The sequence below is a fragment of the Candoia aspera genome, chromosome 5, assembly GCF_035149785.1.
Source record: "Candoia aspera isolate rCanAsp1 chromosome 5, rCanAsp1.hap2, whole genome shotgun sequence".
Classification (NCBI taxonomy): Eukaryota; Metazoa; Chordata; class Lepidosauria; order Squamata; family Boidae; genus Candoia; species Candoia aspera.
Window position 1 is genome coordinate 11564806 of NC_086157.1, and position 26359 is coordinate 11591164.

At 39.1% G+C, this 26359-nt stretch overlaps 1 protein-coding gene across 1 annotated transcript in view; it reads left to right on the forward strand.

Moving 5' to 3' along the window:
* Window positions 1-26359, forward strand: part of UVSSA (UV stimulated scaffold protein A) — a 62916-nt gene that overhangs the window by 20225 nt on the left and 16332 nt on the right. The window contains exons 8-10 of the mRNA XM_063304594.1: window positions 4231-4339; window positions 14682-14862; window positions 16927-17061. Of these exons, the coding sequence (XP_063160664.1) occupies window positions 4231-4339; window positions 14682-14862; window positions 16927-17061 (425 nt within the window). The remainder of the gene's footprint in view (window positions 1-4230; window positions 4340-14681; window positions 14863-16926; window positions 17062-26359) is intronic.

Sequence of the window (26359 nt, forward strand, 5' to 3'; positions counted from 1 at the left end):
TGTTTTGAATTAGCAGAGGGATATTCAAACACAATAAACATAATTAACGCAATTCTGGTGCTTTTCTGGCTATTAAAAAAGAGTGTTATTTCGATTAGCAGCTTTTAAATGAAAAGAAGGAGAAACACAACTGAAGGAATGATCCTGTTTCGGTTGGGTTCTGATGGGTAGCTCTTGGGATATCCTCCCCCACTCAATGCCATTTATAGTCAATTCTCTTTACAAATAAAGGGGAATGCAGTTTGCTTAAAATAATATGAATGCTAATATCTTTATTTGGGAATTGAGGGGTCAATGCTAAGCAGTTGTTTTTTTTTACAGCAAATGAGAATTTAATAAAGACGTTATTCAATGAATTCAAGGGTGCAGACAATAAGCATAATATTTTATGAAAATGACCCTCATATTTAAAATCTGGCATTATATGTTATGCATTGTAGCACCAAAGTCCACATCTACCTTTTGGAAAATTAAAACACATAAATTCTGTTTAGTGTTTGATATGCACTATACTAGCTGAAAGCAATCATCGCCCCTAAAACCTTGGGTGGCTTTTCACCTTTCATAAATTCCTGGGTAGATTCTATACAAAAAATAATTTTCAGCTCCGTGGCTCATTGTTATTCAAACGTGATTGATTGTCGTCATTTACTCAGCGAGGAAGTTAAGTGCTCCTGTCATTTCCAAAGGGTATAATTGGGACGTTTCACAGGTCAGTGCCAGTGACAGGCTTGCCTTTTGATTAGTGTTGGACTGATAACAAAAATTACAGTTTCCTATGATTAATGCTTTCTATAGTGCCTAAATGTGCACTTCATGGATTGTGCCTAAACAGAGTGAATTTGCATCTTATTACTGTATTTCTCTTCTCAGCAGACCTTTGTGCCAACCAGCTGTAAGTGTGCAGGAACATTGACACGCCAGTTCTTCTCTCGGGTATTAATTGGGAGAGGCATTTTTGCAAACCCAAATCCGCCCTGTGTCCGTGTAAAATAATAGCTGGGAAGTTCTGGAAGACTTTAAAACCTGTTTTAACTTTTCTCCAAGTTTAACCTCAGATTACAGTTCAGAAGCCTGACATCTGCCTCCTGCAGTTTTCAATCAGATCCCATGGAAATTCCCGTGCAATTTCTCTGCAGCGTGCAATGCGATGCGTCAGTGATCCCTAATGATGAGAAGTTTGCAGGCTGTGTTTTTGTAAAGTGCACTTAAAACTTTCTCTTTTAAAAAAGAGAAAGTCTATTGATTATGTCACTTATAGTTCTATTTTCTAACACATTGAACCGAATCCAATACCCCTCAGCAGAAATGCTTCACTGTTAGCTTTAAAAAGGTAGAGGCCCCTCAAACTTGGTAAACTAGAAGAAAATTGTTTAACTTTGTTATGAATAGCCTTTCTGTCATTGTCAGCCAAAACCTATTTTTGACAAACGAGAAAAACAGGCTTTTGGATTTAATGCTAAGACACCCACGTTCTTTTCCTGCAAGTGACTGATGCTGTATAAATCCCCAAATATTTTCCTTCCTTTAAACTTCAACAACATGTTTGTGAACAGGGGAACCGAGAAGAGGCAATGGGAAGGGTAACTTTCAGTTCTTGATCATTATTTTTAGCATGCTAGATTGGATAGGTCTGGTTGTAGCTTGAGTTCCGGGGAGGAAGCTAAAAAGGAGAGATTGGTGTTGGTTTTGCACACACAGTGAAGGAGGGTGAAGGATCCTGAATGCTTTTGAAGGCAACAGAATTGGGATTGAAGGTGGCTGATTCACAAGCCCTTGTCTCTGCAGAGTTGTTTGTTTTACTCATCCAGGGTTTAAACTGATGGGAACTGTTGGGTGAGACATATTAAGTAAGGGAGTTGCTTTTTTTGGCCCAGCCTTGTTAGTTGACTATCAGCAGCAGAAAGTTGACTATCATCAGCAGGAAAATCAGCAAAAAGAATGAGGAGGAAGGAATGCCCTCAGAAAGAAACTGGAAGTTTGACTGGGATTCCAACTGAGATATCTGAACAACGTTTATTAAAAATGTGGTGGTCTGCATATAAGAAACGGTAGGAATGCGAGGCTAAATTCCCTCCAACCACCAGTCTCTCAAAGATTTTTGTACTGCTTTGGGTGGCCCAAGGGATCCCAAAAGCTGCAGATAAAATAAGGTAAAAATAGGGGGAAGAAAGCAGTTAAGACAACCCCCAAAATAAAAAGTTCAGCATTACAATTGGCCAGTGTAGGAATCATACAGGAATAAAACGTGATGCCTAAAACATGCAATATGATTCTCTTTCTAGGAAGCAGCAGGCTCTTGGAGGGAGGGAAGTCCAGAGTGGCTAGACATAACCACCAAGAAGACTTTATCTGTCAGCCCACCAAGTCCTTTGAGGTGGGGCAGAGCAGAGCTTCTCCAAAAGTCCTAATGAGCAAACGCTGGGATGGGAGCAGATCTTCAGTTGCTTCTCTGCGCTCCAGCAGAGAAGAGAGATCACTTTTCACGATTCGTTACATCTCTTGCTGCTTCTGTTACGACTTTTAAAATGATCCCTGCCATATTGTGCAGTGTACCGGCTCCGTAGCCTGTCTAAGAAATGCACCGTGGGTCAGTTTTCAGCCTATTTGGATAACAGAGTCACCTGAATTAAATTGCTCAGGTGCCTGGCTAGACGAGCGAAGTAAATGGTAAGAGTTGGCTGAGGTGAAAAGCCACGTCTTCCTCTTGCCAGCGTAGGGCTCATGGGTTGCCATGTATTTTGGCCTGAGGGCATAACACGATACAACGGAGTTAAGAAGGGAACGCTCTTTTTAAAGAGTGGCTTTTTGCCTGTTAATTTTCTAAATGTAAAGTTCTGTAGGGAAACATGGAAAGCTGCAAATTAGTACGGACTTTTTAAAAAAAAGATAGTTCCTAGGCATGTATGTTAGGGGACGCTGTAGTTTTAGCTATTATAAATGTGTTTTTTCTTCCTATGCTAGTGAGTCCCTCCCCCCCCCCCGCCCCAGAATGTACGTAGCTATGGTAAGAGATTTGGCAGTCCATAAAGCGATAATTAGAATAAAATTTATGAATCAGTTAACTTTTAATGTGCAATTTATTTTATCTATTTATAGTACGCCTCTTATAATTTCAGTAATTTCTGTAGTCCAAAGGTGTTATTAGGGTCTGGGGAAGTAAGATACTGCTTCTAATTCTTCTTTCTAAGGCTGCTGCCACAAGGCGATTGCGTAAACCTCACATCATCATGTAAAGGTTTGGTTTTTTGTTACCTAGTTTTTTTTATTACTATTATTTTCTTCGTTGCTCATTGAGGAAAGCAGAGGTTTTGCTATATTGCCTTCAAAAAGATGAGCTGTCAGGAACATTGGAGTGGGGGAAGAGCTTTTACCCCGTCTTGATATTTTTTTTATTTATCCCACCTTTATTATTTATAAACAAAACTCAAGACGGGGAACATACCAAATACTCCTTCCTCCTCCTGTTTTCCCCACAACCATCACCCTGTGAGGTGGGTTGGGCTGAGAGGGAGGGACTGGCCCAAGGTCGCCCAGCTGGCTTCATGCCTAAGGCGGGACTAGAACTCTCATACCATGCCTGATTGGCTCTTGGGATGAGAGGGAGTGACTGGCCCAAGGTCACCCAGTCGGCTTCATGCCTAAGGCGGGACTAGAACTCTCATACCATGCCTGATTGGCTCTTGGGATGAGAGGGAGGGACTGGCCCAAGGTCGCCCAGCTGGCTTCATGCCTAAGGCGGGACTAGAACTCTCATACCATGCCTGATTGGCTCTTGGGATGAGAGGGAGTGACTGGCCCAAGGTCACCCAGTCGGCTTCATGCCTAAAACGGGACTAGAACTCACAGGCTCCTGGTTTCTAGCCCAGCACCTTAACCACTAGACCAAACTGGATCTCTTGATATACTTGGGGAAAGGGTTTTAACAGCAAATATAAGAACCACATTGGATCAAACCAAAAATCTCTCACCCAGAGAAGTATGGCATTGCTTTCATTTTCCCTGATACATTTCTAATCCCCAGATGATGGATGGACAGCGGACAGACAGACTATTGTGCTTTTTCATATAATATGGGAGTTAATGTTGGAAATGAAATGAGACATCAGATTTTCCATCACCAAATACATGTTTCTTGTAATAAAACAAACATTACATACATGGCTTCTGCATGGATTGACTGCTAGATTTTTCCAACGTGTCTTGAATGTTTTTAACTCTTCATCATAGATGAAAAGTACAAATGATGAAGATGATGAAGATGATGATGAGTTTGTGGAAGTGCCTGAGAAAGAGGGTTATGAGCCCCACATTCCAGACCACCTTCGTCAAGAATACGGTGAGTTTGCCCAGCTGTGAAAGGCTTCATCCCTGCTTGTTACTGCTGTAGTAAAGCAAATAAACAGCCATTATGAGGTCATGAAGGGATCAGTGGGGTAATCATTATATAATAGGGAAGTCACAAGGCATGGTTTAGAAAAACACATATTCTGTATGATGTAACTTGGATCAGGAGTTATTTCACTTGCTCATATTTTTATGAAACTTGTAAAAAAAAAATTTCAAATTCGGGCAACTTCACATTAAAGAGGTAAGTTTCATTCTTTATTTTCAGTTTAAGAGCTCTGTTAATGAATATAGAATGTTGCCCTTTGGAACATCTTGCCCCTGGAGGTGAGGCAGGCCCCATCGCTCCTGGCCTTTAGGAAGGCCCTGAAGACTTGGCTCTGCCATCTCGCTTGGGGCGGGAAGGTGGGTAGCCATTCTTGGGGGCGGCTTGCGCCCTAGAGCCCCTCCCACTGGATTGGCATCTTAGAGCCACTTGGATTTTATATTTATCTACATTGTATTTTATATTGGTAAATTGTTTATTTATTGGATTTTAATATTATTGTTGTGGTTTAAATTTTATTGTAAACTGCCCAGAGTCCCTCTTGGGGGAGATGGGCGATAACAAAATTGGAATAATTAATAGACAGACAGACAGACAGGCCTACACATGAAACAAATATAATAATTTTGTAACTTCTGGCCTGTGTTTGAGCCAGAATGCGCAGGGGTTCTCTAAGGCCTGAAAACTATTTCAAGGGTTCCTCTGGGGTCAAAAGGTTGAGAAAGGCTGGTCTGGTTCATGTGCAGATGCATATCTATATGCTGAAAAGGCAGCATTACTTATTGTGATGTATGAAGAAAGAGAAGTGAGTACTGATACCAATTTGCTAGCACAAGATAAAATTTGGTTCTGGAAATTCCCATAATCACTATAATTGAACAGAGTATGGATGAACTTGAAAACAGAACCACTGGTTTAATATGTTGGCCATCGTAACAGTGGGACGCTGTGGCGCTGCGGGTTAAACCGCTGAGCTGTCGATCGGAAGGTCGGCAGTTTGAAACCACGCGGCGGGGTGAGCTCCCATTGCTAGTCCCAGCTCCTGCACACCAAGCAGTTCGAAAACATGCAAATGTGAGTAGATTAATTGGTACCGCTTCGGCGGGACGGTAACGGCGTTCCGTGAGTCATGCTGGCCACATGACCCGGAAGTGTCTATGACAACGCCGGCTCTAAGGCTTAGAAACGGAGATGAGCACCGCCCCCTAGAGTCGGACACGACTGGACTTTACGTCAAGGGAAACCTTTACCTACCTTATGGATGAACTTGAAAGCAGAACCACTGGTTTAATATGTTGGCCATCGTAACCTGAGCAGGGCTGCTTGGGAATAATTCTATAACGTAGTGTTCTGATTTTCAAATCTAAGTATTTTTTGGAGCAAGTTTTTATTATAGGTAGGGGTAACCTGAGTTTACTCCCACTTATTGCTAAGTTGCTGAAAGTTTGTTTTTGTGGGCTGCTTCTGTCAGAAACCTTTGGTGTTGTCAGAGAATTTCAGAAGAAGATAATGCTATTACCAAGAAGTAGTTAAAACTTGTTGTTTTTGCTCCCATTTCTGAGAACTGTCAGACTTATGAATAACATGTACATGAAACTGGAAGATTTTGCTCCAGTAACTAGTTTAAAAGCTCCAATAACTAGTCTGAAAGCTTCTCTTTTGGAAAGAAGAGACTTCAGCCTTTAATGCCTCTACTAGTATGCACAGTTTTCTACTGGTTATTAGTCTCGGTCCTTACTCTGTCTTGCTATGTTGGCATCATTGCCAAGAGTTATTATCACATCCTATCCAGAATGTGAATTACAGCATTCTCATGGCCGATGTGTGTGTGTCAATCTCCAGTAATGATGGAATTACCATTAAGATGTACATATTCATGCATTTTGGATCCCTCAAATTGAAATTCTGTATATGCTCTTTAGAATCTAAAATTAGCATTTCTTAGCTCTTCATCTGCATAGTTTTTCCTGACTTATCTCTTAGATACAACTGAAATTGGGCGTGTTCATTTAAAAATATACTTTAAACTAATGTAATTAACTTCGTCAAACTCAACAGAATCTCATGCTACCTGGAGTGTGTTGGTACTCTTCATAATACAGCTTGATCTTTTTGCTGCGAAGTGTTAGAATACCATTTATGCAGATTAATTCATGACCTATTTTATATTTAGTGTGTCCTCCTGCAATAAACATGCAAAAATTGTTGGTAGGTCAAACTCAGCAAATACTTTCATCTCTAATAATTCTAGAATTTTTTAAAGGTTTTGCTGCTACAAGGTCTTCATATGGATTGTCCCCTGTAAAAAGATTTCAGTATCTTCTGTTGGTTTGACTTTCAGGTGATGCTTAAATAAATATACCTATTTCAAAATGCTAATTAACATTTATTCCAGAGAATCCCAAAGAAAGAAAAATATGTCTTCTTCTAATGATGAAAAATTAGGATACATTGAGCAAAAGCTCCTTGTTAGAATGCAAGGCTGGTATTCCCAGTCATGATACCCCAGAGTCAAAATAACTTCAAAAATAAGTCCACATCCCTTCCATACTATGTATAACTTAACAGAACTACTTATAATGATGATGATCTTCATTAAGCAATGTTAATTCCCTGCATTTTTGCTTTGAAAATGCTGAAAGGAGAATTGTGCTAGGTTTTAGAGAAAAGTCTGTCTTAATATTTTTTCTATCAACTTTCGTTAGTTAGGAGAAAAATAGTGTATCAATGCATATAGTATATTCATGAGTAACCTGTAATCTTTATTTATTTTCAGCCCTGCTGATTAATTGGGGGACATTTTTAAGACGTTCTTAAAGCTTCCATTGATTAATGACACCAATTATTCAATTAAACTTGCAGCCTTAATTTAACCATGGCATTTAAAGCTTTGCAACCCATGTAATCTTTACTTTCACACTCCTTCGGTCCTTTTCTACTCTTAAGAGTTGTATTAGGATCTCACTGGTTCTAGATCTGTCAGCAAGGAAACTCCGTGCAACTTACACTCAATTTAAAAAGGCTTTAACACATTCCTATCCTGCTCCCTTTCCCCATCCGTTATAAATGCCCGGATTCTTTATCAATTAAACACATTTTCTCACAAAGATTATTGTTTCTCTGATGGTTTGAGCATGATGGTTGATGTTTGAGTAAACAAGCATCAGATTGCTTGTTCTTTGTCTATTTACCAAAGTTTTTTTTTTTAAGTTGATTATATTTGGGTTTTATTTTTTAAGTGTGCAACGCTTAATATTTCCTTTAGAACAGAATGCTCTTGTATAATACCTACCATTTAAGATGGGTTTAGCAAAATTGTGCTAAAGGCACTGGGGTCTATAATGGCATTGAATGGTATGCATGGGTCTCCCAAATTAAATTAAAAATGACCCAGATCTCATGAGATTTCAGTGTCCTTGCAGAAAAGCCTGCTAGAATGCCAAAATCTTGCAAAGCTTCAGTAGAGAGAAATCTGGATGAATCCTGTGGGGTCTGGTTAATCTGTTCCAAAAGTATAGTATAATTCCCTATAGTCTACTAAACCAGTTATAAATATAGGAAGCATCTGAAAAAGGAACACTTTTTTTAGAAGAATAAGCATTGAGACGGTAGCTATTCTTTCTAATAATGAGACTGTAAAAGATGATGTTGCCCATTTTTAAATTCTAACTTAGTTTTTCATAATATAGCATCATAATTACATTTTTTTAATTGTTGTCAATCCTTTGTAATGATCATCCCTAAATATTTAACTCCTCAGGGTTAATATGCAACCCAGTTCTGTTTTACAATTCCTCCTGTAGTTTTCTATCAATTTTAACGAACGTTACAGAGGACTTTTCAATATTTACCTCTAATCCTGCAGCCATAGACTTTGTCCGACTCACCCTGCAATTAGAATATATCTTTAAGGCGGATGTGCATAACTTCTCCAAGGAAATCATTTCTTTGATGGTCTGTTGCTACCTTAAAAGCCTGACTGGCCGTACTGTTCTGAATTCCACACTAATGCCTTTCTAATCAAAATAAATATAGTACTAAAATGAGGATGCTGGCTTAGCTTTGCTTTGTGGAACGTCACGCAGGAGACACTTGTAAACACTGCCAAACATTTACCAAGCTTGTTTATCATTCTTCTTGTTTGCAAGCTACTCACAGGGCGCAACCTTTAAGGACAGCAGATTGCAAACCTGCTTTCACGTCCGAGTTCTTGCCCAGCGTGGCCTCTTTCACAAAAATCTTCCTCTTGGCCAAGCCCGCTTTTCTGCCATCAGTTTTTTGTCACATTCAGAATCTTTATACCAGTGTTTCTCAACCTTGGCAACTTTAAGCTGTGTGGACTTCAGCTCCCAGAATTCCCCAGCCAGCATTGCTAGCTGGGGAATTCTTGGAGTTGAAGTCCACACAGCTTAACATTCCCAAGTTTTTATTCCTTTATACAATAAAGGAGAGGTATGCCATTTCTTAGCTTAACATCTGCCACCTCACCCTCTTGCAGCAGAAGCATCAGCGTAAGGCTCCCGCTCTGAATAAAAAATATTTATCTATTCATTTTATTTAAAAGATTTGTATGGCCACCCGTCTTAACAAATGCTGAGCAGCTCATGACAACAAAATTCTGCATCGGTGGATGAGAACGACAGAAATTGGCTATCATGTACGACAAAGTACATTTTGTAGGAGAAGAGATCCCCATTTCTGTTTCATTGGCCAATGGAAAGTAGCAAATAGTCCAAGTTTTTCAAAAAGAAGCAGTGCTCTTTGCCAAGCATGAATTAAATACAGTTTGTCATGCAGTGGATTCAGAAGATAGCATCTTCCATCATCCTGTGTTGCCATGCCTGGCTCACTGCTGGGCCGAGACTGAAAGCTAGGCTGGAGTTGAGGGTCTTCCCATCAATGCAGATGAATCATCTAGCAATGATACTGTCCTCATGAGGGATGAAAAGCTTCTGACAACAGGAAACGGGCTGCAGCATCCTATTTCACCCCTTTCTACTACCATGCATGGTCCTGCTCACCTCAGCCAAAGGCCACCAGACTTTCACATGGAAGCTGGGTATTACTCAGTTCCCAGAAGATTTTGTTATCCTTTGTCACCGCCTACACCAGTACAACAGAGTAAAGGACAACATTACTTCGAGACTTGAAATCGGGGCTGTATTGCTTCAAAAAGACCCTCAACAGGTCCCTTGGCCCTGCGCCTATTTGTCTCATAAGATTACTGACGCCGAGAGATGCTGGCAAGCATGGGGGAAAGGAGCCTTCACTGTAAAAAACGCCCTGTTGACTTGGCGCCACCTCTTAGAAGGAGCCAAGCGCCCGTTTGAGGTATGGACGGATCATAAAAACTTGCAGGCGCTCCACACACCCAGAAAGCTTAATGGTAAGCAACTCTGCTGGGCTCAGTTTTTTAGTCGCTTCAATTTTCCCAGGCAAAAAGAATTTCTTGGCTGATGCTCTTTCATGTTCGCCCCAACACAATAGTCAGCAAACAGAGATAGTGGATACAGTTTTTTCTGAAAAACAGTTGGGAATGGCGAGCATAACGCGCAAACAAGCAGCAGCTCCCAAAGTGAAAGTACCGTGAGATGTGCAGGAATAGCTGTCTTTCGATTAAGGAACTGTAGCCAGGCGCCACCCGTCCCATGTGCTCCAAAGTGCCTTTTTGTCCACCTGCATCGCCATGATTTCCCAGTATCTCTTGGCTGCCCGTTGCTTTTTATACAAAACATTCGCAGGAAATAACCCTGTATAATATTGTCTATATTTCTTGGAATTTGCATGCTTATTAACAGCAAGTTATATATTCCTTATGCTGGCATTAGAATTAAATTGTTTTTAATTAAAGCATTCTCCTCTGAAACTCACTGTCATATAAAATGAGCAATCCCCAAGCTTTCTGTATCCTGATAAACTACAGAAGTTCAACTGATGCTTGAATGACCTTTTATAGGAAGCATTGACATAGAGAAGAGCATAGAAATTTGCAACTTCCATTTTATCCTTAACATTTAGAACAATCAATTTCTTGGCTTACCAATTTTTTTCCCCCCTTTCACACCAGGTTTCTATGTGGTAACAGAACAGTTCCATACAGAAGCAGTTAGTTCAGTACTTCTTAATTAATCTCACAGCTGCAAAAGTACATTCTGACTGCAATTAGGGCAAGAAATGACTTTTGGGATAGATGTTAGAGCCAATTTGATTTTCCATGTGCAAGATGGAATGTAAATTTGCAAAAGAATTTAGGTGATTAGGTAACTGAAGTGTGAAGACATAACCCATTAAGGGGTGTCATGCCAAATTAACATTACCAGGCTTTTTAATGACCTCTCATTTGTATAATCCTTATTTACACTTGCACCTGATCTCTACTGGATGATGGCCGTTTTGCACTCCTGCAATCGAAATGCCATGTGTTTCTGCAAGAGAGCCCAATTCTGTTGAGAATAGGCTCTTAAATTGCTAGGAGAAGTTATTTTAATTTGTGAAAGTGTAAATTTGAACCAAAACAAGGCCAGTCGTTCCAAGAAAAAGCAGAAAATGAGATGTTGGGGTAGATAGATAGTGGGATAGGTAGATAGTTTAATATATTACTGGGGCACAGTTATATACTAAAACATTTAATGGACAATGTTAGAAGAATCTTGTTTCCAGGGATGGAATATCATGTCCTATATTAGCAAGGTCAGGTGCCCAAACTGGATCCAAAGCACACTTGTGCACCTCTACATCAAATTCAGTTTGAAACACAGAATGTTTGTGTGTCTTCACACATCATTCTTTTCTGTTGTGCAGAGGGGGAAACAAATGCCTCACGTTTCCCCTGTCTAAATTATTTGGACTCTAGCTCATGTTAATCAACATTTTTGTAGGTTGGATTAATTGGACCTGTGTGCAGAAAGGTAGGTGGGAAGCCAACCTGTTCTCCAAACGTTTTATTTTTATAACTTATATTCTTGTTTTGTATGTGTTTCTCTTGATTCCACTTAATCCTGATGAAGTCTGTTCTTCTATTTCCTCTGAATTTTTACTGAGGAGTTTTTATCTCCCCCTAATCCCACCATTTCTATCAGGACATAATCTCTTTCTCAAATTTACATTTTAATTACAAGGCCAGCTGAACGAGCTAAAATCAATAAAGTCAGCATTCTGCCATCTAACTTTCAGCGGAAAGCCCAACCTCTCTCTTTCCTCCTATTGATTTATCTCTTTAACACTGTCTACTTTATTGCTTCAGGCAAATAGGTGCCATTTGGTCAATTTAAACAAAAGGAGGGGGGGAAAGGGAATTTGGACCTTATTTTTTCCTGAATGGAAGTATTATATGAAATACCAACCAAGGCACTGTAGTAATATGATGGACAGTTGAAAATACGTAAACAGTAGCTTTAAAGTCTTGAATTGAGACTTCTGAGAAATCTGAATATATCAGAAACGATATAGAAGGGCCTTCTGCATAAGAATTGTAATTTTGGAGGTATTTCACTTAATGTGAAATGTAAACTCACATAACCTAATGTGAGTTTATTAAAATGGGTAGCTTTCTGTTTAACTGCAGAGCTATAACTTTTTTTCTTTTTATTTCCTAAAATTTATCTAATTGATTTATCATTTTTATATTTGTATGTATCTAACATTGTTTCACCAGAATTACAGAAATATTCTGTATTGTTTAGGAATTGGACTATTCTGAATTTACAGTTATTTCACTGAGGTTTCTGTGTACAGTAGGAAAATGAGGGCCATGTGATTAAAATATGATTTCTGCTATTACACCCATATTAACATACTTAATTTTGTTTTTAGTCTAGCTTTACAACTGCTCATGAATCTGTCCAATATTGATAGTCTTAAGAGTCCTACATTTCTACTTTCATACTTTTTGAATAGATTGTTTGAAACATTTGCTTCGAATACTGTATGAGCCAAACTATAAGACAGAAGTTTAGATGGAAATCTTAGGAGCAATGTTATGTCACCAAGAACTGTTTGATAGAATGTGCCTTAGAAAGCAGTGGACTCTAATTTGTTTGCAGCTTTTGAGTAGCGCTTGGATGGCCTCTCCTCGGGTGCATGTAGTGGTAGATTTCAAGTAAATAGAGAGCATTTTTTTCTGGCACTATTGAGGATAAAGCACTGAATTATATATAATTCAGGATGCTTTTCTCATTCTACCATTAATGAGAATATAGTTTGCCAGTTTTCATTCAAACCTTCAAAGCAAGGAAGGTTATGGAGGGGGGAATATAGAGAAAAAGAGAAAGATTGTCTTACATATTTTGGATATATACATTTTTATTGATTTCTGAATTTAGACTGGAGAAATCCTATTTTTATTAAAAGTAGAACAAAAGAATACTAGGAATTTTTTTCGCAAATAAACTAGATTGACATTATCAGCTATTTTATTTATTGAAATGTTGTAGGCTGTTTTGAGGGGGAAAAGCTTTCCAAAGCAGCTTACAGACATCAAATCATATAATAATAATAATAATAACGGAGCTGATAAATCCTGGGTACTAAACCATTCCGCTGCAAGAAAAGTCCCCTTTTGGTGCTAGCTGCCCTCAGAGGAGAGCAAATGAGAAGAACTTCTGGACCAGAAAGGATGATGTGGATAAAAACGGTCTATCAAATCTTGAACATTAAAAGCATGAGATGTCAAGATCAGCACATTAAAAAAGAGCTTGGAAATGTCTTATTAACTAGTGTAATGGGTCAACGTTATATCATATTCAGGCTACCTCAGTCCATCAATATTTAGATAGCTCATGTTTATGGACCATCTTCAAAGACAGTCCTATACAGACTGTGTTACAATAGTCAGCCTATATGTCACTAGTTCATTGATAACTAAAATCAGATTAGCATCTCTTGATGTGTCTGTACATGCCACACTAGCCTGAGCTGGTAAAAGGTACTTCAATATTCCAGGCCACTGTATGCACCTGAGTTTTAGTTAATGTAGAATCCAGCTGATGTCCTGAATAGTGCTCTTGGTTTTTCAGGAAGATTGCAACCCTATTTAAGATTCATCTGTCTCAAAACAGTTTCCAGGTATTAGTTCTAATATTCTACTACTTCCCTGGGACAGGTAGATGGGAATGAGAGGTAAAGCTGGATGTGGTCTGCATACGGATGGTACCTCAGCACAGGTCTCCAGTTAATTTCCCTGAGCGCTATCATTACATGTTAAAAAGCATGGAGGATATGATGGAACCAGTATTGTCCCTTGAAACAATCTCTTCAAGAAAGACCTGATGTTCCATAACTCTGTTCTTTGCCAAGTTACATGGTACAAAAGCCCCACAGCAATCAAGAAGACCAATATCATTTCTATCCCATAACCCACTTTGAAAACATATTGAAATGGATCTGAATAATCAATTTCATCCAACACTAAAACACCACCCATTGTTCCAAATATTTGCTGCAAAGTATTTGACGCTAGGCGACAGTTACCAAAGTATAGGATCTTCAGGAGAGCTGAAGATACCGAAGTAGAGCTACTTCATTAGCTCTCAAGAAGATGCTTATCATCTCTAAGACCCATATTCAAAATGGTAGCCATGAAATTCTGAATTGCTTCTTCAAAGTTTCCTCAGTATCACATTAAAATCCCTTTAAAACAAGAGCCTTGGATCTCTTGACACCACTGCTAAGCAGTGAATTGGCTGTGGATCTCCAATACCAGATACAGGTATTGACTAATGGATAGGTAACCAGGAAGGTGCTATCTCTGTTGATGTGGAAGAACAAGAAAAGAATTAAAAAGTTCTAGAAAGGTGAGGCTGGTGAGTTGATCTATGTTTTCAAAGGCCTCTTTTGCTTTCCCTTCTTTTTCTTAAAAAAAAATCTGGGGAGGGAAGAATATGTAATCTTTTCTTTAGTTAAGAAATATGGTTCAGAAAAGGGTTCATGTTCACCCAGCAATAAGAAGTATGACCTTTGTGCAAGTTTACAATTGCTGAGCATCAAGGATAAGCCAGATGGTACAGCTCTTAACTGTACGAAGTTGTGTTTCTTCATACTTTATTTATTTATTACTCATATTTAGCCACCGCCCATCTCCCCCAGAAGTGGGACTCTTTGGTCATTTTGGCTTCCTAGCAGTAATACCGTTTTTGTGACTAGTAAACTATTCTGTTGCCTTGGGTAAGTATTCTGTATATAAAATTAGCTGTACAAACTGACCAGGTCTTAATCTTTGATGGCGTAGGAGGATTTTACGCACTGCTTGGCAATAACTCTGCTTACTGTACCTTTGCCTTTATTTTTTGAGGTCTGGAACCTGCGGTGCCAACAAAAAAAATTGTAGGGACTGGAAAGAAAAAAACTATCCCGATGTCCCAGTTCTTACCCCAATCTGGAAGAAATGAAGAAGAGTTGGACCCGACCTGTGCTGCAGCAACATGGAAAATTATCCGAGATAAACTGCCTAGATTATCCACTACCGATGAGAGGTAGATGTTAGAGTTTGGACAGATATCTTAGAAATCACGTTCTTTAAGTTCTTATCCACTCTGGATCCAAAGCAATGGCATGGAATCATGCTAAGACCTAATAATGGTGCACGGTTGGCCTCCTTATTTCAGTGTTGTAGAGACAATACCTTTAAATTGGGGAGTGGTGAACATTTTGAGGTTTTCCTGTTCTTAGACGTCATCAACAAAATTAAGGCCAACACTCAGAATGAGAATGCAACAAGTGGTCAGGATTTTGAAGAAAGTTATTCCTGCAGCTTTTTCTGAGGATTTAGGAACCCCAGAATTTGTTCTCCTAGTCTCCTAGTTGAAATTAAAAATCGGAAGTGTTTGGTTGATGAAAATTGAACGGTATGCTGCAAGAATTAAACACATGGAGTATTTTTATTTTCTGAGTATATTATTCTAAATTTGCCTTCATTGTGTGGAGTGTTTGCATTCAGGGTTCTTTCATGCAGTGTACAATCAACCCCAATGGTCTGCAGCTTTCCTGGCTTCCCACATTTCAATTAAATTCCATTGGAAAACTTCCTCAGGGAATTACTCTCATTGGGCCTTTCCAGAATAAGAATAAGAGCAGGAACAGGAACAGCCAGGAAGGGTTTTAGATGATGGGAGATGGTGCAGCAGAAAATGAAACTTGAGCAATAGAACCCTTTGCTTCTTCAGCAGCAGAATAAGCTCCAAAACATCCCCGAGACACTTTTGAAACACGATTCTCATGTTCTCCTTCCTGAGATTAAAGTGGAAAAACAAGGATATTTCAAAGAAGAGGAAAGCTTGTGAGGAATTACAGGATAGATTTGGGGTTAGGGATAGGAAAGTCATTGATTTTAATGACTTCAGCTCAACTGAATTCAGGTTTAGAGACATTAAAATTGTGTGCTTTTCTTCAGTGGAGCTTTTATTCTTTCTCTATATAGAAGAGAAAATGACAAAACATGCAGAACATTACACCTGCTGTTGACACGGAAGAGGGGTACTGTGCTGAAAACGAAGGAATAAATTATGAGGTGTGGTCACAGGTAGTAAGGCAGGAACCTAACCTTTGTGGTTGTGCAAGCATCCATCCATCCATTCCATCTGCTTTGGAAATCCTACCATCACAAGATGGCTATTAGGGGAGCCTGCCTGAACAGAAAGGACAAGAAATTCCCTAAGAATTGGATTTAAACGTTCAACATCAAATAATGCATTCACCCCAGGCAGCACAAAATAGATTTTACAAATGGCAAGGTGCATTGCAATCTCAAACACATGTACTGAGCCCCAAACTCAAACAAGGGAGTGTACATAGACACGCACACGGCAAACTCTTCTCCAGGATACTTCTTCTGTTGATATCAGAGATACATATTGTTTTAAGCCAATTAGTGTAGTAAAGATTTTCATTTACCTTTCTGGTTGGACACGACTTGCAGTACAGGTAGTCCTCACTTAGCGACCCAATTGGGATCAGCAACTCCATCACTAAGCATCACAGTTGTTAAGCGAAACAGCATGTGGCCACAACTTGTGATTTTACTTCTGTGTCCTCCATTAACTCTGCTTGCCGCAAGCTGGTTGGGAAGCGCACAAATGGCAATCACATGACCACAGGACACAGCAACAGTCATAAATGCGAGGATTGGTTGCAAAGCAGTTTTTTTCTTACACTGTGGTAACTTTGAACGGTTGCTAAATGAGGCAGTTGGTAAGCAAGGACTACCTGTATCTCTTGTCACCCCAGGGAAGCTGATTCAGTTAATGATCTGTCTACCCACTGTAGGAGGAGAGTGTGAATGATCATTATAATTAGACTTGTTAAAGACAAAAGGGCTGCAAAATTTAGTCTGCTTCTTAGTTCTTGTTCGAACTGCCTTTCTCCCCAAGCATCCAAAACACAGTTTTGTTGTGAATGTTCAATAAATCAGGTGATACCGTAGGTCTGCTTAACAACAAGCTGCGTCAAATTTGAGTGCAAGTTGAAATACTGTACTTTTTAATAGGGAGACTGGCATGTGGCAATCTTCTAATTTCTTACCATTTTTCATGCATGTGTAGGGATTGTGAACCGACAACATCAAAGGAGCCCAACAGTAAACGAGAAGAAGACAAAGCTAAAGCCCCTGTTGTACCTTTTGGGATTGATCTTTTCTACTGGGGCCAAGAGCAACCAATGCCTGGAAAAATTCTCAAGTAATTATGTTCAAAATATTTAACACATTTTCCTGCTGTGATGTGAACAAGTTCCAAAAGGGTTTATGACAAGTGATGCTCATGCATTGTACACACTCAGGTTCCTGGGAGAAGGAGCACTGAAATCTATCTTCCTCAGACTAATTCAGTTGAAACAAAGTTGAAACTGATTCTGTTTACATACTTAAATTTATTTGTGAACCATTTTAGACCAGGAAGGTGGCGTATGCATATATTGACAAGGAGTAGATTCTTGATCTTAGTAGTTGCATAGGTCTGTAACAGGGAAGGTGATGTACTAAGTATACCTATCTTAGGTGTTTTGTTTTGTTTTGTTTTGTTTTGTTTTTTGTTTTTGGTGCCTTCAAGTCAGTGTTGACTCCTGGCAACTGCCTGGACACGTCCCTGCAGTTTTCTTGGCAAGGTTTTTCAGAAGTGGTTTGCCACTGCCTGCTTCCTAGGGCTGAGAGAAAGTGACTGGCCTAGGGTTACCCAGCTGGCTTTGTGCCCAAGGCAGGACTAGAACTCACGGTCTCCCAGTTCCTAGCCTGCTGCCTTACCCTTACACCAGACTGGCCAGATATGCCAACAAAGTTAATAATAGGCAGCCAAATTTCTAAATAGTCCTCCAGAGTGGACTGCTGGCAGTAAAAATGCTAGTTCAAATATGGACATAGAGGTAAGGTGGGATTTGGGAATGGGGTGAGGAATCATTGTATAACTATTAGAGAATGGGTGTCTTCCCATCCCTGTAAACATGAGTGTTTTTGCGATCAGAAGAATGTCCATTTCTGTTGTCCTTCTGTATGATTTCAAACCATTGGTATATAATTAAAAAGAACGTAAGTATTTTCAAAAATCAGTGTCTCGGTCAGAATAAAATTAATTTGTTGAAGTAACTAAGCCCCATATTTCCAACAATTAGCTGAGCCTATAATTTTATTTTTGAAAAGATCATGCATTGGTGCTCCATAGCCATGAAACAATATTTTTTGTTGAATTAATTGTAATCTTAAATCTATAAAATGTGACAGGTGCCAAAACTGTCTTCCAATGATGTTCATGTATTGGATTTTCTAGTTCCTTATTCCCATTCCTCCTTTTACCCTTGAACATCTAATTTAATATATTCTGTTGATAAAGAGTTACTATAGATTTCTTATTTAATAAAGAACATGTTCAATTGCCTGATTGTAGTTGGAAGGGATAAATCAATTAGGAATGGTGACCCATATCAAAAAGTATTTTAACTGAAGATATTGCTCAGCACTTTTGGGAGTGATACTTACACTCTAAAACTATCATCATTATCATCATCTAATTCTATTAAATGAGCAAATGCATTCTACATGCAACCCCCAGATTCTCCAGAAAAAGTATTGTTTTGCTATTTTTTCACATGGATTCTCCCATAAAGTAAATTTAGCATGACTGTAAGGATCTTGTTGGAGATGACAGATTTGTTGCATGTGATTCTGGAACAGAAGCTAACGCAGAAGGAGGCAGAATTCTGCATTTTCGAACGCAATTAGACTGTGACACCCTGCGACCTCTGAAAACTCAGATATGAGATACGAGTACATGAGAAAGGTTTTTAAGTACATGAAACACACTTAAATCTGGAAAACTGAAACCTCCTCCTGTAAATGGTGATTGAACAGCATTTTACTTCCTGGGTGAAAAAGAAGAGCAGAGGTTCCCTACATAAACCTCCAAAATGTGCATTAAATTTCTGAAAATGCAATTTACAAATATATACCACTTACAGTATAAATGAAAGGCGGTAAGACATTCATTTTAAATTACTGTCTTTCCTCTTTCCTCAGTTTAAGTGACGCCTATCTGTCCAAATCAATGCTGTTTCTAATAGAAAAATATTTAAAACCATCGTAATCATCTGAGATATGTATCTAGGTATTTTCTCCCCAAGGTAGGGATTTTATGTCTTAGAGGCCATTAAAACTTTCCAAAGAAAACAGGTTTTGACAACTCTAGCTTCCAAAAGCATCCACTAGAATATCAATTCATACAAAAACAGAATTACCTTATACTTCTTCTGTGTAGCAAACTATGATGCTGCCTGCTCTGCCTATTGCATGCACTGGATTCCAAACATACACTAAACAATGGTGTAGTGGTGAAGGCACCAGGCTAGAAACTGGGAGACCGTGAGTTCTAGTCCCACCTTAGGCACGAAGCCAGCTGGGTGACCCTGGGCCAGTCACTCTCTCTCAGCCCTAGGAAAGAGGAGGTGTCATGAGTAAGGATGGCGAGCAGGGGGCTCCCATCCAGACTGTCAAGCGCATGCGTAGCACTGATGAGTTGTTCAGCCATTCAAAGAGACACAGATCGGGACCGCCTTAACCCTTGGGGGTTATATGTCTGGGTTTTCCCCACGCTTCTTCAGTTTGTTAGGATTCCTGTTAAGTACTAGCAATAAATATTAGAGACCAGTTCATTGTCTCAGTGTGTTTCCTGGTTGTTAGGACAGGAGGCAGTGGCCAACCACTTCTGAAAAACCTTGCCAAGAAGACTGCAGGGACTTGTCCAGGCAGTCTCTGAGAATCAGACATAATTGAATAGGTTAAAAAAAATCTGCTCCAACATAAAGAGCTTGGAGAAAATCCTATTAATTTGCACTGGTGTTTTTGAAAAGGCATGAAGAATTGTGATCAGTTTTGAAAAATTAAAAATAGGTAGAGCTTATCCGGGTCTTTCTTTGCATCTAACCAAAGAGAGTAAAATCTCACTTTTAAGGATCTCCATTTATTGGAAACAATCCCAAAAATTTAAACTTAGCCCTAAATAATGGGCAAAATCAAAACAGTCTGGACAATTCCTGTAATTTATGTTGTCTCCATCATTTACATCACATAGGTAATTATGCATTTACATGACATAAATAATTTACATCATTTGCACCAATTTATGGCACAGATGATGTAATGTTTCACAATGGTGAATTCCAGAATTAGCCAAATGATTTAAATTGGCCCCAAACAGTATCAGTTCAGTCAATTACATACGTTAGGAATTAAGGGACATTTGTCTTTAATGGCTATACCTCATCTTAATTTGGTCCATAGAGTTGACATTTCACTATAATTACAGCTGGATCTATGTTAGCATTATTTACTAATGGTCTCACATTGTCACCCCTTGTCTATAACAAATCATGCTTGATCTGGATGAATTTTACTAGTACCACCTCAAGTCTTTTAGCTAAAATCCTAACTAATGATTTAGTATCAATGTTCACGTATGAAACAGACCTGTAATTAGCACACATTATCTTTGTCTGACTTAGGAACTGCAGAAATATAAACTTCATTATGAGAAGTTAGTAAAATACCAAATATAATACAAATATAAAAGTTTAGAAGCCAGAATATCTCTATATAATCTCTATTATACCAATCTGTAAGAAAACTATCTGATCCTGACATTTTTCCCTTTTTCACGTAATCGAATAATATCTTTACTTTCCTCCTTTGGGTAGACTCAGAATATAATTTACTAACTATCCAAACATGAGAAGGTTATGTTTGTTCCCCATCAAATCCTTATCTTTTTGAAATGCTTTGAATAAGTCTTGAAATCTTAAATATATATCTACGAAAGGAAGATTCAACGGCCAAATGTGGGTTGGCCACTTCTTTCTAAAAAAATTAAAATTTGAAGGGGTCTTGATATGTTAAGAGAACTAGGTTGACAATCAAAGAATAAAACTTAATAGAAACAAATGTGACCTCTTAATTTATGAAGAGAGAGTAGGAGCATTCTTACGGAGATCTTACAGATACTATTCACAAGCTTTGTATCTTCTATTGCATAATACTGATCCCAAGCTGAATATGAGGTGAACAAATAGTCCACCCAGTTCCAGATGTGTTGTTTTTAAGAAAGGTTCAGAGAAACTTGGACAAGTAGAAAGAAAAGCAGTGAAGAAGACCAAGGGACTATAAACTAAGTTTTTCAGGAATCAGATGAGCAAACTGGGTACCCTTGAGAAAGATGGTTGAAGGTGGTAGGATTTCAAGTATCTGAAAGAGTGTCCCTCAGAAAAAGTGAAGGCTTATTTTCTATCATCCCAAAACACAGGACATAGGATAGAACTCTAAAGTTAGAAGAAGGGAGATTCTGGTAGGATGATAGGAAAAACTAGTTAATTATTAGAGCTGTTCAACCATGGAACCAATTACTTAGGAAGGTCAGGAGCGCCTTGTTACAGATAGGCAGAGTTAGACGGCTGTATCTCAGGGTACTTTAATTTGGATTCCTGCACTAAGCATTGGGTTGCATTGAATTCTAAATGTTCCCTGTCTAATTCTAGGATGTCAGGAAATCTACATATGTGCATGGCTGTATTGTTAAGCTTGTAACTATTATAACCTTGCAGTGTAAAAGAATGTCAGTGGATTTCAGTCAGTCTTAATTCCTTGTGCTATTCCAAGGAGTTGCTGAGTTCCTGAAACCTAACCCTTAAGCATCCTAACTTGACTCCATTGATTATGTCCTACTGTAAATCTTTGTCTCTTTTTTGTGCAGAAGTACAGCCACAAGGTGGGTAACATACTGTTGTTTTAGAAGTATATTTTATATTTACAGGTAAAATGCTTTCTGACTACTCAGCAACATAATTGTGCAAAGGAAAATGCATAATTTGATTGTACAGCCACTGCCCACTGAAACATCTTTGGAACTGTGAAGCAGACCTATCCTTCCATAGGTGTTTAACAATTGAACAGTTTGTTTATTTATTTAGAAATTGTATAAGGCTGCCCATCTTAACCGTGGGTGGCTAATAACCAATCTACATGAAAAAATATATATAATGAAATCCTTATTTTTTTTTAATCTGTTCAGTCATGTCTGATTCTTGGAGACTGCCTGGACAAGTCCCTGCAGTTTTCTTGGCAAGGCTTTTCAGAAGTGGTTTGCCCTTGCCTCCTTCCCAGAGGCAGTGAGAGAGGGAGACTGGCCCAAGGTCACCCAGCAGGCTTTGTGCTAAGGCGGGACTAGAACTCCCAGTCTCCCGGTCTCCAGCCTGACACCTTAACCACTACATCAAACTGGCTCTAAAATCCCAATAAACAGAACAAAATAATCATAGTGCAGTAACCAGAACACTGCATAACAAACTCACAACACAAATGCACACCTTTACTGAGCTCCTCTAACATCCTGACCCTAACACCTTTCTAATGGTTTTATTTATTCCTCTTCCAGAAAGCTTCCCCCAGTTTTATTCATGCAGTAATGCCCAGATTGATAGAGACTAAAGGTTGAAGATCATCTGGTGTTTTCTAGGGGAGCAAGGATTTGAACTTGCGTTTACCTACAAGAATGGAATGAAATGGAATGGAATGCTAGAGCCTATTTTAGATCAGATAGTGGAATTGAGTGGTGTCCAAATTGAATTAAATAAATAAATCTAGCCAGTTCTGCCAGGACACAGGAGATCTCCTTCCTTTTGCCTATTCAGATTTGCAGAGACCAAGCATTAAATCTGGTGGCTTTGGTATGAAGAGATTTGGGGTGTGGGGGAGGGTTAACCATTGATCTGGGTCTCTCTTAGTTCTCCATTCCCATTGTCTTGCAAGCAACTACATTCCTTTGCCTCATTAGCCTATTAAATATTTGGCCATTCGTTTTTTAATTGTCTTTTTTAATTGATTACACCTTTTTAACTGATTAACTTAGAACTACCCTAATAGCGAATTACAAATGATTCCTCCTTCTTGTAGAAGTTCCCAATCACCCAATGAGCTAAATTTACCCCACATTCCAAGGACCCCATCTCTCATGATCAGAGGCTTGGGACAGAGTCCAGCAGGTAGCCCTTACTTCTGTGCCATGGTTGTGAATTTCGGGATTAGGAGTCAGCCACCTGGCTGCTCTTGGACCCTTGGTCTGATCCAGCAGAACAAATCTATTACATTCAGCTCAAAATGCATCTGACTATCATTCTGGTAAATAAACATAATCCAGGTTTGTAATAATTAATCCTGTAAGGGGCCAACCTACCACGTTTGCTCTGTGCAGTGTGCCAGATAAGCCCTGATATATATATTTTTGTAGGAACAGAATGGAACATCTGGCCTTTTTTGTTAATGTGAGGTATTTTGAGTCCCTCTTTTGGGGGAGATGCGCAGTAACAAAATTTGAATAATAAATAAAATAAGTATTTTTTTTCCTTTTCGTGGCACATTGCACAGCATTGGAAATAAGTTCTGCTGGTTAACCCTTGGGGTTAGCCAAACCTGGGGCTTCTTGCTAAAACCTGAACCCCTGATTCTGGTGAACGTAGAGCACCCACCCTTGTCCAGCAGCTGTATTTTTAAATTATAAATACAGTAAAGAACAAATGGGGCTACCCTTGAAGAGTATCTGGAAACTACAGCTGGTCCAAAATGTGGCCGCACAAGCAATTATTGGTGCCCCTAGATCGGCACATACTACACCACTGCTGTGCAAGCTGCATTGGGTTCCGGTTTGCTTCCGGGTGCAATTCAAGGTGTTGGTTATCACCTTTAAAGCCCTACATGGCATGGGACCAGGATATCTGAGGGACCGCCTCTTCCCCATTACATCGACCCGTCCCACCCGGTCATGCAGAGGGGGCATGCTGCAGACCCAGTCTGCAAGAGAGTTCCATCTGGCGGGGTCCAGGAAGCAGGCCTTCTCTGCAGTGGTGCCCGCCCTTTGGAACTTTCTTCCCCCAGAGATAAGGCAGATTCCATCTCTGGTGGCTTTTCGTAAACAACTGAAAACTTGGCTTTGCTACCTTGCTTGGGGCGGGAGGGGGAGTAATCACTCCTGGAGATGGTTAGCACCCTAAATGGCCTCTTAGGTATCTGTGAGCAATTTTCCAACTAGCCTTGTCATCTGGATTTCATATTGTATTTATTTGTATATTACATTTGTATTTATATTTTTATGGTATTTTAATGTTTTATTCTGGTTATAAACTGCCCAGAGTCCGCCCTTTGGGGGGAGGTGGACGGTGGCAAGATTTGATAGATAGATAGATAGATAGATAGATAGATAGATAGATAGATAGATAGATAGATAGATAGATAGATAGATAGATAGATAGATACATGCATACATACATACATACATACATACATACATACATACATACATACATACGCGCTTGTCAGTTGGCACCCTGATAATATTTTGACAGTGTTCACTGCAGTGGAGTCCTCCTCCTCCTCGTAGTCAAGGGCTGGAAGTTTTCATTGTGGACTTCCTGGTGTTGAACTGCAAGGACCACAAAAAGGGTACCTATTGGCGAGTGAGGCCAAATATTTTGACCTTGTTTTGGAAGGTGGGATATTTGGAGGGGTAAGACATAAGGGTTAAAGGGTTGCTTCTTAAACCCCAACCTCCCCCCAATTCTGTAGGAGCTCTTGTAGCTGCTAGTCCCTCAGGTTGTCTCCAGCCCCATGTTGGAGTAAATAGTGGAAGGAGATGTTTGCTCCAATAAGAAAAGCAAGTCCTAGGACATCGTCTTATTCTGGGTATTAAAGGAAGCCATTTACTATTGTGGAAGCATCTTTGCTGCAATCTTTATCCTGTGGGAGGTTCTGACAGAATAAGTTGATACCAGGATCAATAATGGAGGAAGATGACATTTATCTAAATTGCTAGTAATTAGCAGGTCATTTTGTAAACTAACATCTGTTTTCCAAAGAGTTCATGCCTTTTGGCTTGGCTGATTAACTAGTCATCATTCAAAGTTCTTTTCTCTCCTGAGTCTGGGGCTCCATCTTTCAAGTGGTTGAAGAAAAGACTTAAGTAGTAGTACAAATCTCATATCCTCTCTCTAAGGGGAAGAGATAAATTGCAAGAGACTTATGCTGCCCTATGCCCTCTCCAGAAATGAAAGAAGAGTCGATTCTTCTGTGGCCAGAAGACTTGGAGGGAGAGACTTGGTTCAATCTGAGGAGGACTTTTCAGAAGGACAAAAATATGAATGTGTTTGCCTAATTGAAAGTCAAGATCAAAGGAGCACACCCTTTTGCTGCTCCCCATTTTCTGCAATTCATAGAATACTAAAAGGGAAAGATGCCTACCATTGGCAGGTTGGCCAAGGGTACTTGTCAAATCCCTCCTCTCTTTTTTTCAGCTTGCTTAATGCCTTATTTATTTAACTATATAAAATATATAGAAATAGATTATTGCAGACAGTAAGGTAGATAATCTTGACAGAAATAGGCCAGGTCTTTCACCAAAAATCAAGAGGAGGCATTAGCACAATCAGATTTGCAGAGTGATATTAGCCCCACCAGGCAGAGGAGACCAAGAATCAATTTCATGGGAAAGCTAAGACATTTTTTTTACAGTAGCTATAATAATAGAGTCTTACCAGTCTGATTGTGCTGTGCCTCCTCCCATTCTTATACCCCTGTGAATTAGGGAGGTGTCTGTCTGAGCCGCTTACACATACTTTTTAGTTGTTTGTTTTGGATGTAAGACAAAACAGTTGTTGCTTGTTATGGATTGAAGCTTTGTCTCTTTATCACTTTGGTAACAGATCTGGTCTAGTTCTGTCAAAGTCATCTTCTTTACTCGCTAAAAGTATGCTTTCTGAAAAAAGTAGAACCAACCCATAACGCAGGTTTGTACGCAGTGGCCAGCATTTACTTTTTGTTTTAACGTTTTTCAGTGCCATGATAAGCCTTAAGAGAATATTTTAAAAATAAGCAAAATATATGTATTTTTTAATTTATATTATTTTATATATTTACATATATATTATTTTTATATATTTTATATTATTTTTATTTATTTATAGTTTTTTTTTTAAAAAAGCCCAACTCCCAATAATTCTGGGCACTTTATACTATCAATAACTAGAACAACAGAATGAAAGAACGAAGGTATGTGTGTCCAGGAAAAAGAAGAGCCATACAAAACAAAACTCAATCCTACAGGGGTGAGTTCACCACCATCCTACCCCAACTTGGCATCTTGTTCCAAATTCCGGATTCTGTACTTAGACTGTATCACAAACTACAAAATTATTTTATTCAAAAGTTCTTCAGGGTTAACTGCAGATGGCTTAATCCCATTGATGAGGGCTGGTGTATTGCTGTGAGTGTTGTGATCAATTATCACTCTCTTGATAACAACCATTATGAAAGATGCAGAGCCAAGTCATCGAAATATGAGTATAGCTGGAGGTCATCAATTATTTACTAAACTTCCAGGAGAACTTATTCTCAATCCACTAGGGGGCATAAGATGTTAACAATAAGATTACATAAGGCTGTCTCCGGCATCAAAA